Here is a 15,377-nt window from a genome sequence, read left to right on the forward strand (position 1 = left end):
ACTCCATCCCTGTACGTAAGTTTCTTATAATCCAGCAGGGAACTTACAATTGTTACTGTTAAAATAAAATTCTGATCAAGCCAGAAGTGTGTCATTTTATAGCCTTCAAAATCAGAATTAATTAATTATTAAATCACACTTCTTTCTAATGACTCTCCAGCTGCATTTAAGCTTCTGGATTTATTATTTCAAGTCACTCTTACTGAGTGACTGCCTTATTTTGATTTCTAATGAAATGGAACTATTTTGAAATGAAACAAAATTCCACTATTTTTTAAGAGAAGGAAAAAATGGCATGAAAAGAAATCATGTCATGTTTTGACCAAAATAGCAATCATAAAGGAAAGGTAACACAGTACAAGCGTTAAGAGCACAGGCTTTAAGACACAGATATAGAGAACGAACTAGTGGTTCGTTCGAACTAGGGCGGGCAATATAGGATTAGGGCAGGGGAGGTACAAACTACCGGGTATAAGATAGGCTACAAGGATGTGTTGTACAACACCAGGAATATAGCCAGTATTTTGTAATACCTGTAAATGGAGTGTAATCTTTAAAAACTGTATAACATTTTTAAAAATTAAAAAAAACAACACAGGGCTTCCCTGGTGGTGCAGTGGTTGGGAGTCCGCCTGGCGATGCAGGGGACACGGGTTCGTGACCCGGTCTGGGAAGATCCCACATGCTGCAGAATGGCTGGGCCCGTGAGCCATGGCCGCTGAGCCTGCGCGTCTGGAGCCTGTGCTCCGCAGTGGGAGAGGCCGCAACGGTGAGAGGCCCGTGTACCGCAAAAAAAAAAAAAAAAAAAAAAAAGAACACAGGCTTCAGAATGAGGCAGACCTGGTTTTAAACCCTGTTCCCCGAATCTGTATCATCTTGGGCAAGTTACTTAACCTCCTTAAGACTCAGTTTCCTCATCACCAACATGGGGATAATGACCACTAGGTTCTTAAGGTTGTTTTCAGGGCTCAGCGTGGTTACAGAACTCGGTTAAGCGCTCAATTATCAGCAACAATAATAAAATGTATACGGCACCATCAAGGTCCTTAGGGCCGAAAGGACATGTTTTGCTTTATTCTCTAGGATCTCAACTACAGAGCCTCATGCATAGTGAGTACTCAAATACTTGTTGATTGACGTTCAAAGAAAATATCTCACATTCATTCCTTCCACAAGACCTCAAGGTAAAAAATAAATACGTGTTCTATAAACAATTGTTTTTAGCATTTAAAAGACCATTAAATTCTAATAAAAAAAATCACTCTTACCAGCTCTGGCTGAAAGCTGGCCGCTATGGGCGGCCCAGCAACCCTTCACAGGAGACGGGCACTTGACATTACAAGTGTGTCCAGTTCCTAACTGACCTCTTTCTCCACAACCAAATGCATAGATGAGTCCAGAAGAAGGCACAAAGGCTAGGGTGTGTTGTCTGGGGGGAAAATAATGTAAATTAACGCATCAGCATCCCTTCTGATACGGGTTAATACACACTCTGACTTTTTACTTCCACGTGTGAGCACTGCACATCCTAGGGCTGCCCCTTGTGTTCACACGCGCCTGTTTTTTTGCAGCGCTGGCTCTTCGTAACACCATCTTTCCCTGATAATCTAGGTCATCGGGATGATGGCAAGACTTCTTGGAAAGAGCTGAAGGCCTGCTGCATCTGGGATGAGTGGGAAGAGGCGGGGGGGGGACCAGCAAAATTTCCAAGACATTCTTTGAGGCTCTCTCACTTTCCTTTCTTCACGTCTCCCACACATCGTGCTATTCTTTACCCCAGGAAGCCTACTGGCCCCAGGTGGCTCTGCTTCTCTAAAACCCTTCCTCGCCACACCCTGCTCAGATCGGACTCTCGCCAAACTTTCACCACAGGTGTGCATGCAGTTAAGATTTCTTAAAAGGATGGTGGCTGGGTCTAACCACATTCTCCATCACTACAAAGACACGATCCATTTCTGGGTCTTAATATCTATGAGGAAGCTCTTAGGACCACTCACCTGCCACAGGCGATCTGAGTGACTTCACTGCCCATCAGCTCCAGAACTCTTCTTGGATTAACCTCATCATTCATGGAATCATGTCCAAGTTGCCCACAGGAACCAGCACCAAAGGTAAACACACCTCCACTCTAACAAGGAGCAAATACCACATGACTGCACTGTGTCTCTGAGTTTGCGTACACTCCTTTAGCCTCTGGACACAAAATTCACATCACAACGGTCTGTATAAGAACGCTACGCTCGCTTGATACTTAGCCAAATCACTTCTTTGGAATATTGATTAAATGGAAAAACAATTTTAAAAGAACTTAAGACTACACCTTTATGGAATAAAGACAGTACTGCTCAAGGGAATGGGTACCATCTATAAATTCTGAAAGTTGTTTAAAAGTACAACGATGTGTTAATAAGAAGGAAAACAAAAAAAGAAGAAAAAGACAGGTGAAATGAGATGATTTTGCACAATCATTTATATGTAAAAAATTAAATGCTCCACAGATTCCTTGGAAAGTAAGATCTTTTTAGCAGCTGTACTTGAACAAATGCTAAGGCATTTTATTAAAGTGAATCTATAATAGTATTTGTTCGACATGAAAATACCTTTTCATTCTCTCTAGATGTAACTGTTTTAGAAGCAAAAGAAATAGGTAGATAATTTTAAAACATTAATTACATTGTTCTTTTTTACATATATTTAAATGGCTTGTTTTAAAAGAACACAGAAGATTGCTATATATATTTGAAAGTTATATATACATTGAACTATTTTTTTAACACCAAAAATATATATATTTTTTTATTGGAGTATAGTTGCTTTACAATATTGTGTTTGTTTATACTATACAGCAAAGTCAATCAGCTATACGTATACATATATCACCTCTTTTTTGGATTTCCTTCTCACTTAGGTCACCACAGAGCACTGGGTAGAGTTCCCTGTGCTACACAGTAGGTTCTCATTAGTTATCTATTTTACACATAGTATCAATAGTGCATATTTGTCAATCCCAAGCTCCCAATTCATCCCACCCCCGTCTTCCCCCTTGGTATCCATACGTTTGTTCTTTATGTCTGTGTCTCTATTTCTGCTTTGAAAACACCAAAATATTAACAGTGATTCTTTTTGAGTTAGAATCCTTCTTTATTTAAGAAGGATTAATCCTTCTTAATCCTTCTTTATTTATGAACAGGAACTACTTCCATAATAGAAAAAAATCACTTTAAGAACAAATTTATGCCAAAGAAATGCCAAAAGGGTCAGGCCAGCTTAGCATTTTCTCTCTCACAGTGGCATTCTAGAATCTTTTCTGAAAGGGCGTATTTTTCCCTGATATCAGTCTCAGGAGGTTGAAGGACATACCCTAAACACCACTAGCTTCCCTTAATAATAACTGATTTGAATGTATTATCCTCATATTTTTATTTTTAAAATTTATTTATTTATTTATTTATTTATTTTTGGCTGTGTTGAATCTTCGTCGTGGTGCACAGGCTTCTCATTGCGATGGCTTCTCTTGTTGCAGAGCACGGGCTCTAGGCGCGCAGGGCTTCAGTAGTTGTGGCGCGCGGTCTTAGTGGCATGTGGGATCTTCCCGGACCAGGGCTTGAACCCGTGTCCCCTGCATTGGCAGGCGGAGTCTTAACCACTGAGCCACCAAGGAAGTCCCTCATATTTTTAGAAATTCTTAAATCTCACTGTGGCTCAACTTGAAGAAAAAGATACTTTTGTGTTGGACTTGCCTGGTGGCACAGTGGTTAAGAATCCGCCAGCCAGGGCAGGGAACACGGGTTCGAGCCCTGGTCCGGGAAGATCCCACAAGCTGCGGAGCGACTCAGCCCACGCGCCACAACTACGGAGCCTGTGCGCCTAGAGCCCATGCTCCGCCACAAAGAGTAGCCACCGCAATGAGAAGCCCTCACGCCACAACGAAGAGTAGCCCCCGCTCACTGCAACTAAAAGAAAGCCTGCGTGCAGCAACAAAGACCCAACACAGCCAAAAATAAAATAAATAAATAAATTTATTTTTAAAAAAAAAATACTTTTGTGCTACTTTAATAAAGGTCTTCAGGGAAGTATGGCTGAATTAATGTCTGACTCCTGTTACTGGGGAGCATTTCATAGGGATACTGGTCATAGGCATTTAGCCTGGGAGCAGGTGTCAACTGGAATGGGGCAAGGGTCCGTTTTCTTGAGCGCCTGGAGGCTGACCACCACTGGAGGGAGGGAAGAGTGAGAATGCAGATGGTTGCTGAGAAGGGAGACAGCACTGGACTATTTTTAGACACCGTTAACTGCTCTCTCTAAAAGGCCCTATCCAACCAACCAAACCGTGATAAATAGGCATTCACGTCATACCCAGCACCAAGCGCCACGGAACAAACTGGAATACTCCAAGCCCCTTACTTTAGTGAGCACTGCTGTGTGCTCTTCTCCGCAGCTGATATAGACGACTTTCTGTGTTCGTAGGAGCTTCACGTGGCAAGGAGACTCTCGATCTAGAATGAGAGAAATAGCAGTGTCCCTACCATTTGCCTCTGAGACGTACACAGCTGTCTCAGCCTGAATTTTGGGTCCCCCTGGACTCCTGACTCTCATGTTCCGCTTCCTGCCTGAACCTCCACTTGCACGTCTAACAGATGCCTCATTTTTACCGTATTTAGAACTTAACTCATGGGTTCCCTACACTCCCCAGTTCTTCCCACCGCTCCGCCCCACTCCCCATACATAGCTTTCCTCATTTCATAAATGCGACTTCACCCTTCCAGCTTCTCCCCTTTCTTTCAAACTACACATCCAACAATGAGCAAAACCAACTGGCCCACCTTCAAAATATATTCAAGTCCATCTTTATTCCCACTACTTCCAAACTGGTCTTCCAGCTTCCCCCGTGGACCCACGCTAGGCAAAGTTAAACTGGATCACTCTTCTCAACACCTCGGTGTCTTCCCTGATTTCACTGACAGAAGCCAAACTCCTTAGCCTGCCCTTCAGGCCTTACATAATGGGGCCCCGCTAGCTCTCTGAGCTCCCGTCTTCCGGTCACCCCAGCCCTGAGCACACCACAGATCCTCCTGCACCAGAGCTTCTGCACACCCTGTTCCCTCTGACTGGAACAGTCTCCACCCAGCGTATCTACACGTCTCCTCTCCGACTTGACTTCCTACAGGGCTCTGCTCAAACATCTCATCCTAGAGGCCCTCCTTGTCCACCCTATCTGAAATAGGAACCTTTCCTCTCAAAGTCTGTGACGTACTATAGACTTACTGGTGTGCGGTTTGCGTCTGCCCACTAGCAGGCAATCTCTGCTGAGCCAAGGGTATTCTCTGTGTTGGTCCCTGCTATACCCTTAGTGCCTGACACGGGGCCAGCACATACAAGCTCCTCAGGAAGCACGTACTAAACAAATGAGGTTAAGAGGGCCACGTGAAGACGTCACCTACCTTTCTCATCACTGAGCCCGAGCTGCCCCGCGTTATTCATCCCCCAGCCGAATACGGCTCCCGAGAGAGACAGGGCAAAGCTGTGGGCCCCTCCTGCAGTCACCTGTGCCAGCGGGATCCCCTCCAGGGACCTCACCCTCTGCGGGCTGGCTTGGGAGGGGAACTCCTTCCCCAGACCCAGCTGCCCATGGCTGTTCTTCCCCCACGTGAAGAACTGGCCATCTGAAATAAGAAGAGGATAACTGGTATTACCAGAAATGATACAAGTGCCACCCATAAAAATAATCTTGTTAGAGCACCAGGGTTGCCCAGTAGGCTCATCTGTTAGTGCCCTCCGGCCGCAACACACACACACCCAAGAGCAAGGGAGCAGACACACTTCAGGCTGCAACCAAAACTCCCACGTGTCATGACAACAGAGATACGCTGAGCCTTATCACCCTTCCAAGGCTATTAACATTTATGCAAAGAAAAAAGTAAATGTGTGAGTCAATTCAGTTTTGAATAGGCGATTACCAGGCTTTGATCCACTAAGCAAGGTGAACGAGTTCTGACCACACCAGGACCATGAGAGACCCAGGACTTCACGGGGTCCAGCTAGGACCCGGACGGCAGCACAGAGAATCAAGCAGGACCTGTTAGTGCCGACTTCCCCTCAAATGTATCCTAACAAAATACAGCATTATTTGCTGGCTTAGGTTTTTCTAACTCCATCTGCTTCATTTATTTGGGAGCTTCATGACGGACTGTAACGCCATAGTGAGCTCTAGCTAAGAAAAACCAATCTTCTGCTCAAGAACACGACTGACGTACTGTTTCCTCTTCACCCTCCCCCGAGAGACAGTTGGAGCAGCAATGATGACCACCTCCTTCATCATCCAAACCCCGAGAAAAGTATGAGCGACACAAAGGCTGTCTGAGAATTGCTGCTGTCCAACAGGAATGCACAGACCCTGACTAGTTAGTTAAAGGTATCCAGTTAGATAACATCACACAAAAATGCAAAGAGAAATGGTTCTCAAATTAACAGAACATTAGCAGAGATGTACGTTACCAGCTGCAAGAGCCAAGCAGTGCCAGTTGCCACAGGAAACTTGCAATATTGTCTGCTGGTTCAGCTTCTGTATTAACCTAAAACAGAAAAGACTCTCCTCTTAAGAAGGGCATTCACGAACAATGACTGGAAATATTCCCAGCTAAACAAAACAGCTGTAATAAGTAACATCTTTCACAAAAGACTTCTTAAAATCAAACATATAATCTTACATGATATAATTCTATTAAGTCTTTCACTAACCTCCTGCCTCTTAAGTAGCTACTGTTTAAAAAAAAAAAAAAAAAAAAATCTGCACCTAAACCCATTACCATAGCCCTCTGTTAATTCCCACCTTGTCATCTCCAATTCAGGGACGAAAGGAGTAAACTACAGAAGAAAAATCCCTAAGAACACGGCTAGTATCTAAATGGCTTTCAAATGAGGGCAATGCCATGATTCAGCGATCCCACTTCTGGGTATATATCCAAAAGAACTGAAAGCCGGGATACCAAAGAGATATTTGTATACCCACATTGATAGCAGCATTATTCAAAATGGCCAAAAGGTGGCAGCAACCCAAGTGTCCATCAACAGATGACCAGAAAAACAAATGAGGTATATACATTTGGAATATGTATACAACAGAATATTCATCAGCCTTTAAGAACAAAAACTCTGACGCATGCTACAACATGGATGAAACTTGGACATTATGCTAACTGAAATAAGCCAGTAACAAAAAGACAAATACTCCATAATTCCACTTACGTGAGCTATCTAGACTAGTCAAATTCATACAAATCAAAGTCTAACAGTGCCTGCCAGTGGCTGGGAGAGGAGAAATGGGGAGTTGTCATTTAATGAGTACAGAGTTAAATTTCTGCAAGAGAAAAAAGTTCTGGAGATTGGTCACACAGCAACGTGAATATACTTAACACTACTGAACTGTACACTCTAAAATGGATAAGATGGTAAATTTTGTGTTATGTGTATTTTACGATAATTTAAAAAAATTAAGAAGGGCAATGCCTCCAAAACTCTGATTCCCTAGGATGATAAAGAGGAAGATCACATGATAACTTTTTTTTAGGGTATGCGGGCCTCTCACTGCTGTGGCCTCTCCCGTTGCGGAGCACAGGCTCCGGACGCACAGGCTCAGCGGCCATGGCTCACGGGCCCAGCCGCTCCGCGGCATGGGATCTTCCCGGACCGGGGCACGAACCCGTGTCCCCTGCATCGGCAGGCGGACTCTCAACCACTGCGCCACCAGGGGAGCCCCGTATGATAACTTTTAAATCCCACTGCTCTGCTTGCTCGTGTCAAAGACAGAGATAAGAACAGTACCCATTCACAGGGTTGTGGTGAGAATTAAAAGAAAAAATTCATGCTTGGCACTGCCCAACAGAGGTGGACAGCCTGAGAATATCTGCTGCTTCCTATTTTAGTAATTCACAAGTTGCCATCTTCCTCTTCATTAAGTGTATGCCGTGGGAACAAAGGAGTCAGATGGGCACACTTTCGGGAAGGGGCATTTTAGAAGACAGACATCCAATAGGCGAGGAGGGGGTGATTTAGAGTGATAGGTAGATGCTGCTTTTGTTAATGGTTTATTTTCTCGGATCTGAAAAAATTTATAAAATAGAGTTCACATATGCATTTAGTACCAAACAGAACCCAACTATTTTTTATTGTAGATTGACATGCAGTTGTAAGAAATAATACAGAGATCCCTTGTACACTTTGTCCAGTCTCCCCCAGTGATGACATTTTGCAAAACTGCAGTATAGTATCAGAACAAAGATACTGACATTAATATAACCTACCAATCTCATTTATGTTTGGGTTGGCCAAAAAGTTCATTCAGGTTTTCCCACAGGATGTTACAGGAAAACCCAAACGAACTTTTTGGCCAGGCCAATACTTCCCGTTTTATTTGTACTCATTTCTGAGTTTGTAGTATTTGTGTCACCTGTGTAGGCTCAGGTATCCAGCACCATACTCAACGGTTCCAACACCACAAGGATTCCTTTTGTTGTACTTTTAGAACCACTCCTCCCCTCCCCCATTCGTAACCCCTGGCAACCACCAATCTACCCTCCATTTCCACAATTTTGTCATTTTGAGAATGTTCTATAAATGGAACCATACAGTAGGTAGCCTTTTGGGATTGGCTTCTTTTTCACTCAGAATAATTCCCTGGACGTTTGTCCAAATTGCTGCATGTATCCATAGCTTGTAGAAGCCCACTATTTTTTTAAATTGGAAAATGTAATATTGCCTTGGGTCCCAGTGTCTCAGAACCTTATGCGGCAACAGCCCTTTTTCCTGGCCAGCTTCCACTCAAATTCCCCACACTCCTCCCTTTATGGGTCACCATTACCCTCAATACCACCTCCACAATCACAGTTACAGAGAGGAAGCAGGTCAAAAGGACAAGACAAACAAGAAGAAGTTATACCCTTGAGGCGGAGAAAGCGGGATACACATGCACAAGCTATACTGTGTGTTACCTACTCGTCTTACTGCATCCTCCCAATAACTTTGTAAAGGGACACAATACTACGTAACTCCATTCTTAAGTTAGGAAATCGAGGCCTAGGTAAGTTCAACAATTTGCCCAAGGTCATTCACCTAATAAGTAATAGAGCCAGTACTGGAATCTGAGTCCATGTGACCTCGAATCTATGTTACTTTCCACAATACTAAGGTATGAATTAATGAATTTAATTAAGTTATAATATGAAATTATACACAAACTAAACCCTCAGAAGTCATCCATAATTTAGACATGACTAATAAAAATAATAACAAACTGCTACTCTAACACAGATTACTCCATTTTTAGAAATGAAATGCCACTAAACAGCTTTTCTTGAGTCTTTGGACCTCAACGAATGAAATACTTTTGTCATTAATGTTATAAATCTTTTCCTTAATATTACAATTTCGTAAAATATAACATCCCCCTTTTTTAAATTTCTACTCTCCCTCTTCCCCCCAAATTAATTTTTGGAAGTAATGAACCCAAGACATTACCTGTTCTAAATCAGGAAATGGAATCAAATCATTCTTACCTCCCTGTTCCTCTTTCCCCTAAAATAGCTTTTGATTAAAGAGACAAAAGTCTAAGGGGAAAAAAGGAAGAGGAAGAAGGTACTGTCCTTTAAAAGGGACAATAACTGGGCAGGGGAGGAGATGCATTTAATAAACACACTTGTACTGAGCAATGCGTGTGCTGGAGCACCCTTAGCAATGAGATGCTAAAATAAATGATCCAGGTCTCCTGGCATCAAGGGCTCCCAGCTCTGTACGAAAAATAGTTATCAAATGAAAAATTGCAAAGAATGTGACAAGTACTGCAATACAAGGAATGTTGTACACTTGCAGTATAAAGGAGCAGGAATTAAATGAAGGAAATAAACCAGTGGTCTCTCTGCTCATTAAGAACCCTCAACAAACAGAGATGCCCCCTCTCCAAAACATCCACCTGAAAGTAACTTCAGTATTTTACACATTTACTTAGCGGTGAAGCATCTGTTACGTATTTAGCCAAATCATCTAAGATTCAGAATTAAGTAAATACTTAAGGGACTAAAAACCATTGTATTAGTACTTTTGTGTTAAACAACTTATGTATATTTGGTATTTTAGCTGTTGGTAATGCTTAAGGTAATTTGGCCTGTTATTAGAGTATCAGGTCAGCCTTGTGATTCTATTTTAAAGTGACTCATTGAATAACTGTCTTAGGTTTGCAATTTTAAGTTAAAGGTTTGTAAGTCCAGCAATATGAAAAGGTGTTTTTTTATTCGAACATTGTTGAGTTCCAAACACTCTGCCAGCAACTAGGCTACTGGAATAAATAAAGTACAGTTCCTGAACAACTCACCTTTTTTAACTGGAGACAGACACTTCTATAAAGAATGACAATTTTTGTGACAAGTGTTATAACAGTATAAGGCATGACAGTGACACAAAGGAAACAGCAATCAAAAGAAGACAGCAGAACCCAAACCAAGGAATCTAACAAAGAAACTAGCAGGAAATAATAGTTACAGCAACTGAGTCTTACCTGGGTACTGCCACAGAGTCCTCGGTAGTCATGAGTCCTAGTTGACCATCGCTCCCTGCGCCCCAAGAAAACAGCTGGCCCCGGTCACTGAGGGCCAGACTGTGGGACTCACCACACGCCACGTGGACAATATGCTGATCTGCCAGAGCTCCAATTTGCTCTGAGGGAAAAAAAAAAAAAAAACCAAAGGAGGAAAATGTAAAGCCCAGAAACAGGAATTACACAGAGTTAGCTTCCTAGGCAGTTATGTTTTTCAGAGAGAACCACTACATCTGTATATTTATAAAGATTTTATACGTTTCTAAAAGGTATCCATTGAAACCCATATATACTGGCTAGCACACATGCCTGGAGCAACACACACACCAGATGTTACCCCCTGTGCCTGCTGCTTCTCCCCAGAAGATGCCTGAAGGCTTACTATTCGGACATGTGGAACCAGCGAGGCCCCAATGTGAGTGGGAGTGAGGCATGTTCCTAAAAGCAGTGGGATTGAGTGAAATTTTGCCTGGGAACAACGAGACCTCCCCCATCCAGAAAAACACCTTTCTCCCCTTAGTTCCAGAACACAATCTCTCTCTATATACCTAACCAGCCAGAAGATAGAAGGATTTCTCTGAGAAAACTGGCCCAAAAGAAAAGACCCATAGCTACTGACGTTTGTGGGTCCCCCAATGAAATGTCCAGCTTCCTGCTAGTTAACGAGACTTGCCCACACACAGCTCCACTCACGTTTCAGTACCTCACTCTTAATATGAAAGACTGGCCAAGGGTCAACATATACATGAGGAAATTTTAACATAAAAGTTAAAGAGCAAAGGTAACAAAAGAAAATGAACTCTGAAGAAAAATAGGTCATGCAGGGAACAGAAAAAAAAATTAAGTCATTAGAAAAATAAAAGAAGACAAGAAACATTCCAACATTCAAAAAATAAAGTTATCTTGGAAAATGGAAACATATGGCAGCATAAATTTAAAGGAAAAACCTTCAAAAGCAGGATGGGAAGTAAGAACTGAAATTTTCTAAGAAACAGAAAAGGCAAGAAAAGAAAGAAATGAGGGGATTATTCCAAGAGGCCCAACAACGGAAAAATAGAACTTTAAAAAGAGAATGGAGGGCTTCCCTGGTGGTGCAGTGGTTAAGAATCCACCTGCCAACGCAGGTGACATGGGTTCGAGCGCTGGTCCGGGAAGATCCCACATGCTACAGAGCAACTAAGCCCGTGCGCCACAACTACTGAGCCTGCACTCTAGAGCCCGCGAGCCACAACTACTGAGCCCGTGCACCTAGAGCCCATGCTCTGCAACGAGAAGCCACTGCAATGAGAAGCCCGCGCACTGCAAGAGTAGCCCCCGCTCGCCGCAACTAGAGAAAGCCTATGCGCAGCAATGAAGACCCAACGCAGCCGAAAATAAATAAATTAAATAAATTTAAAAAAAGAGAGAGAGTGGAAAAAACACAAAGTAGAAAATTTCAGAGAAGAAAGACATGAAGATTGCTCATAACTGAAGGACATGAGTTTCACAGTGAAAGGATCTATTAAAACTTCAGAATAAAGACTGATAAAAACCTACTTTACAGCACTTCAGCTTGAAATTTCAGAACACCGAAAAAAGATTCTAAAAGTTTCTAGAAAGGAAAACAGTTTATATACAATAGAACAGGGATCAAAATGGCATCGTATTTCTCAGAAGCAATACTGAAAACAAGACAATAAAGCAATGCCTTCAATTCTGAAGGAAAATGACTTCCAACCGAGAATTCCATATCTAGTCAACCATGAATCAAATGAGAGGAAAGGGGAAAAGAACAATTTTCAGGGATGTAAGGCTCTCAAAATATTTTATCTCCCATGCTGCCTTTCTCAGTTAGTTACCTAACATCATGGCTCCAAAACAAAGGAAGGTTCAGGTTCCAGGAAACAGGAATGTTACATATTAAAAGGTGAAGAATATTCCCAAGACAGCTACGTAGCAGCCTATGAAGCAAAGTTGGAGGGATGTCTCCGAAGTGAAAAATGGCATACAATCTGATGAGTTTATACTATTATGAGTTTTAAACCTCTGTCAGAGAATAGAGATTACTACACAAATGAAAAAAATGAAATAACTCCAGGAAACACAATGTTTTACAGGAAATAAGAGCGATCATGGTACATAAAGTCATAATAACCAAATAAATATAATTTACATAGTTAAAAACTTAATTGACTTAAAAAATCAACTATTTAGGAAAAGATAAGCGTCTAGGGGTGAGAAAGAGGAAAGGGTGGTTGGAGAATATAAAAGCATGTTAATCTTCCCCAGTGGGAAGCCTCTAGGTTATGTCCAACATTGAAAAAAAATCAAGAAATAGCATTATAAGCATGTCATTTAGAAATATAAAGGTAAATACAAAAACAAAAAGAGCTTCAAGGATTGAAAGTGATGGCCTCTACAAGTGAGACAAGGATGGGGACAGGAGAGGTAGGGAGTTGCTATTGGACCTGAACAGAGTTGGTATAAATGTTACTTTAAAAAAAAAAATTTTTAAGCAGCGGAAAACATGTTCACGTCAGAGAAATCTCCTGAACGACCTGTAACTCCCGCCGTTCCTTTGCGTGTCTCCTTTACCCTCTACTCACCATTAGGCCCTAACTCCCAGCTTAGCCTTGCCCCACACACTAAGAACAGTCCTGTCTTTACTTTGGAAAAACTGAGAAACTCTTACCAAAATAGCTCAGGTGAATCAGATTCTTACCCCCCTAACCAAATCTCAAGTGTACCATAGTTCTAGGACTTGGGCAGCTTTTATGTTCTCCTGGGCCTGAGCGCCTGGCCTGATACCTCGGCTAGGACTGACACCTGCCCCCCAATTCCTGACCTATGTCCACCATTAGCCTTTCCTGCCTGGAAGTGAGTGCACCACCTCACATGACACTAATAAGTTTCTCGCCGGTCTGACAGGACACTCTCTGGTCTGCCACCGATTTCCTTACCTCGGTATCTGTCAATAGCATCCCTCTTGATCTTTTTTTACCATGGCTGAGCAGTGTCAAAAGGCCACGTCTAGGGCTTCCCCGGTGGCACAGTGGTTGAGAGTCCGCCTGCCGATGCAGGGGACACGGGTTCGTGCCCCGGTCCGGGAAGATCCCACATGCCGTGGAGCGGCTGGGCCCGTGAGCCATGGCCACTGAGCCTGCGCATCCGGAGCCTGTGCTCCGCAACGGGAGAGGCCACAACAATGAGAGGCCCGCGTACCGCAAAAAAAAAAAAAAAGGCTACGTCTAGATTCCAATTACCATTTACTCCCAGTCTGGTCAAGCCCTAGGCAAACCAATCCCTGTCCCATCACATATCAGCCACCAAAACAGACATGGAACTCCCACTATGATCACAACACAACTTGCAGCCCCAAAGGGAGAGGTACTGTTCAGTAATGCAAAGATTTGTGGAGAATTAAACCAACAGTTGCATCAAGTCCAATTTATTTTATGTCTCCCAGCCAGAAAACCGAGCTCATCTGATTCCTACTAGTGGTCTGCTCCAGTGAAACTTTAATCCCTCTTCTAGAATCTACTCCCTAGGGTCGACTGGGAAGGCAGCATTCACACCTCTCACTGCATACACCCCTGCCCCAGTTGGGAACCTTCAGGCTGCAGTGCACATCTGCACATGTACTCTCTTCTGATTCATTCTGTCAGGACCGTACACGATATTTTGCAGATCATGGCAGAACCTCAACCCACGCGTTAAAATAATTAAACACGCTAAGGAAATATTTGGCACTTTTTGACGACAAAAGTATATTTTATCTCTGATCCTCTCAGAGAAACACTTTAAGGTCTGTAGAAGTCTTTAAGGTTATCGACTCTGAACAAGCCTAGGTAATGGCAGAAATGCTGCTTACAGCGAGTCAGCAGTTCAACTGCACGTATGTTATCAGGGTTACTGCTACTTGGCTTTTGAGCCCCGTGATAATTTTTGAATGTATTTTCAGGTTAACAGTAAGCTGGGCAGTAAACCATCATAGGGTGGTAACAGAGAAGGATGATATGAGCCTGGAGGGTAGACGGAGTCTGATATGAACTTAATCCTTGCAACGATCCTGTGAGGTGACGGCTCTCTAAGAAGCCCCAGCTGAGAAAAAGTGTGTAGTTTGGCCAAGGTTCACAACAAATGACTGGTGGAGCTAGGACTGGAGCCTGGGTCTTTCTGACTTCCAAGCCCATGACACCCACAAGCCTGTATCATCTTCCCTCGTGGAAAAGGGCTAGGCGGATTTTAAATCAGTAACAGTAACTATGAAGTGAAGAGTCTAGTTGTGGATAATGGGAAATAGACTCTTTCCTCTTGCGGTCTGTTCTGATGAGAAATATATCCAATAGTTTGCAGTTAACAGCATGAGCAGTTGGGTGGAAAGTACACAGCACATACAAAATCAGTGATCAATATTTGGTAGTAAATTTTTCATAAAGCTAAAATCAAATTCAGTGTCAGCAGTTAATATGACAAAGGGGATTAGACTTCCATCACTTAGATGTCTCCTTTTTTTAACTAAACATACATTTTTATTCTTATACTTTTTATCTACATTTTAAAAATTATTTATATTTTAAAATTATTTATAAAAATATACACATACACGGATACATGTGCACACATTTAAAAGAAAAAGTCAAAGGGTATATAAATATCACAGAAACATGAAAATTTAGAAGTGAGTCAGGACAAGCCTTAGGTAATCCAGCTTAGCTTCCCTCATTTCTTTAACATCTTTGATAGAATATAACCCAAGTTCCCTGCAGATCCCCAAAAAGAGAATTTCCTAGTGCCCAACTTTCCTCTGGGG

General features: G+C 42.5%; 1 protein-coding gene across 16 annotated transcripts in view; it reads right to left on the minus strand.

Annotated features, from left to right (window-relative positions):
* The window catches only part of HERC3 (HECT and RLD domain containing E3 ubiquitin protein ligase 3), a 142,016-nt gene that overhangs the window by 86,557 nt on the left and 40,082 nt on the right, over positions 1–15,377 (minus strand). For all 16 annotated transcript variants that reach the window (XR_002174624.3, XR_012332182.1, XR_004526776.2 and 13 more), the window contains 6 exons: positions 10,547–10,706; positions 6,496–6,572; positions 5,442–5,663; positions 4,405–4,496; positions 1,998–2,128; positions 1,269–1,429 (listed from right to left, as the gene is read on the minus strand). Coding sequence is in view for 13 of the 16 variants with exons in the window: in XM_019926403.3 (XP_019781962.1) it covers positions 1,269–1,429; positions 1,998–2,128; positions 4,405–4,496; positions 5,442–5,663; positions 6,496–6,572; positions 10,547–10,706 (843 nt within the window). In the remaining 3 variants the exon portion in view is untranslated. The remainder of the gene's footprint in view (positions 1–1,268; positions 1,430–1,997; positions 2,129–4,404; positions 4,497–5,441; positions 5,664–6,495; positions 6,573–10,546; positions 10,707–15,377) is intronic.

The sequence above is a fragment of the Tursiops truncatus genome, chromosome 5, assembly GCF_011762595.2.
Source record: "Tursiops truncatus isolate mTurTru1 chromosome 5, mTurTru1.mat.Y, whole genome shotgun sequence".
NCBI classification, from domain to species: Eukaryota; Metazoa; Chordata; class Mammalia; order Artiodactyla; family Delphinidae; genus Tursiops; species Tursiops truncatus.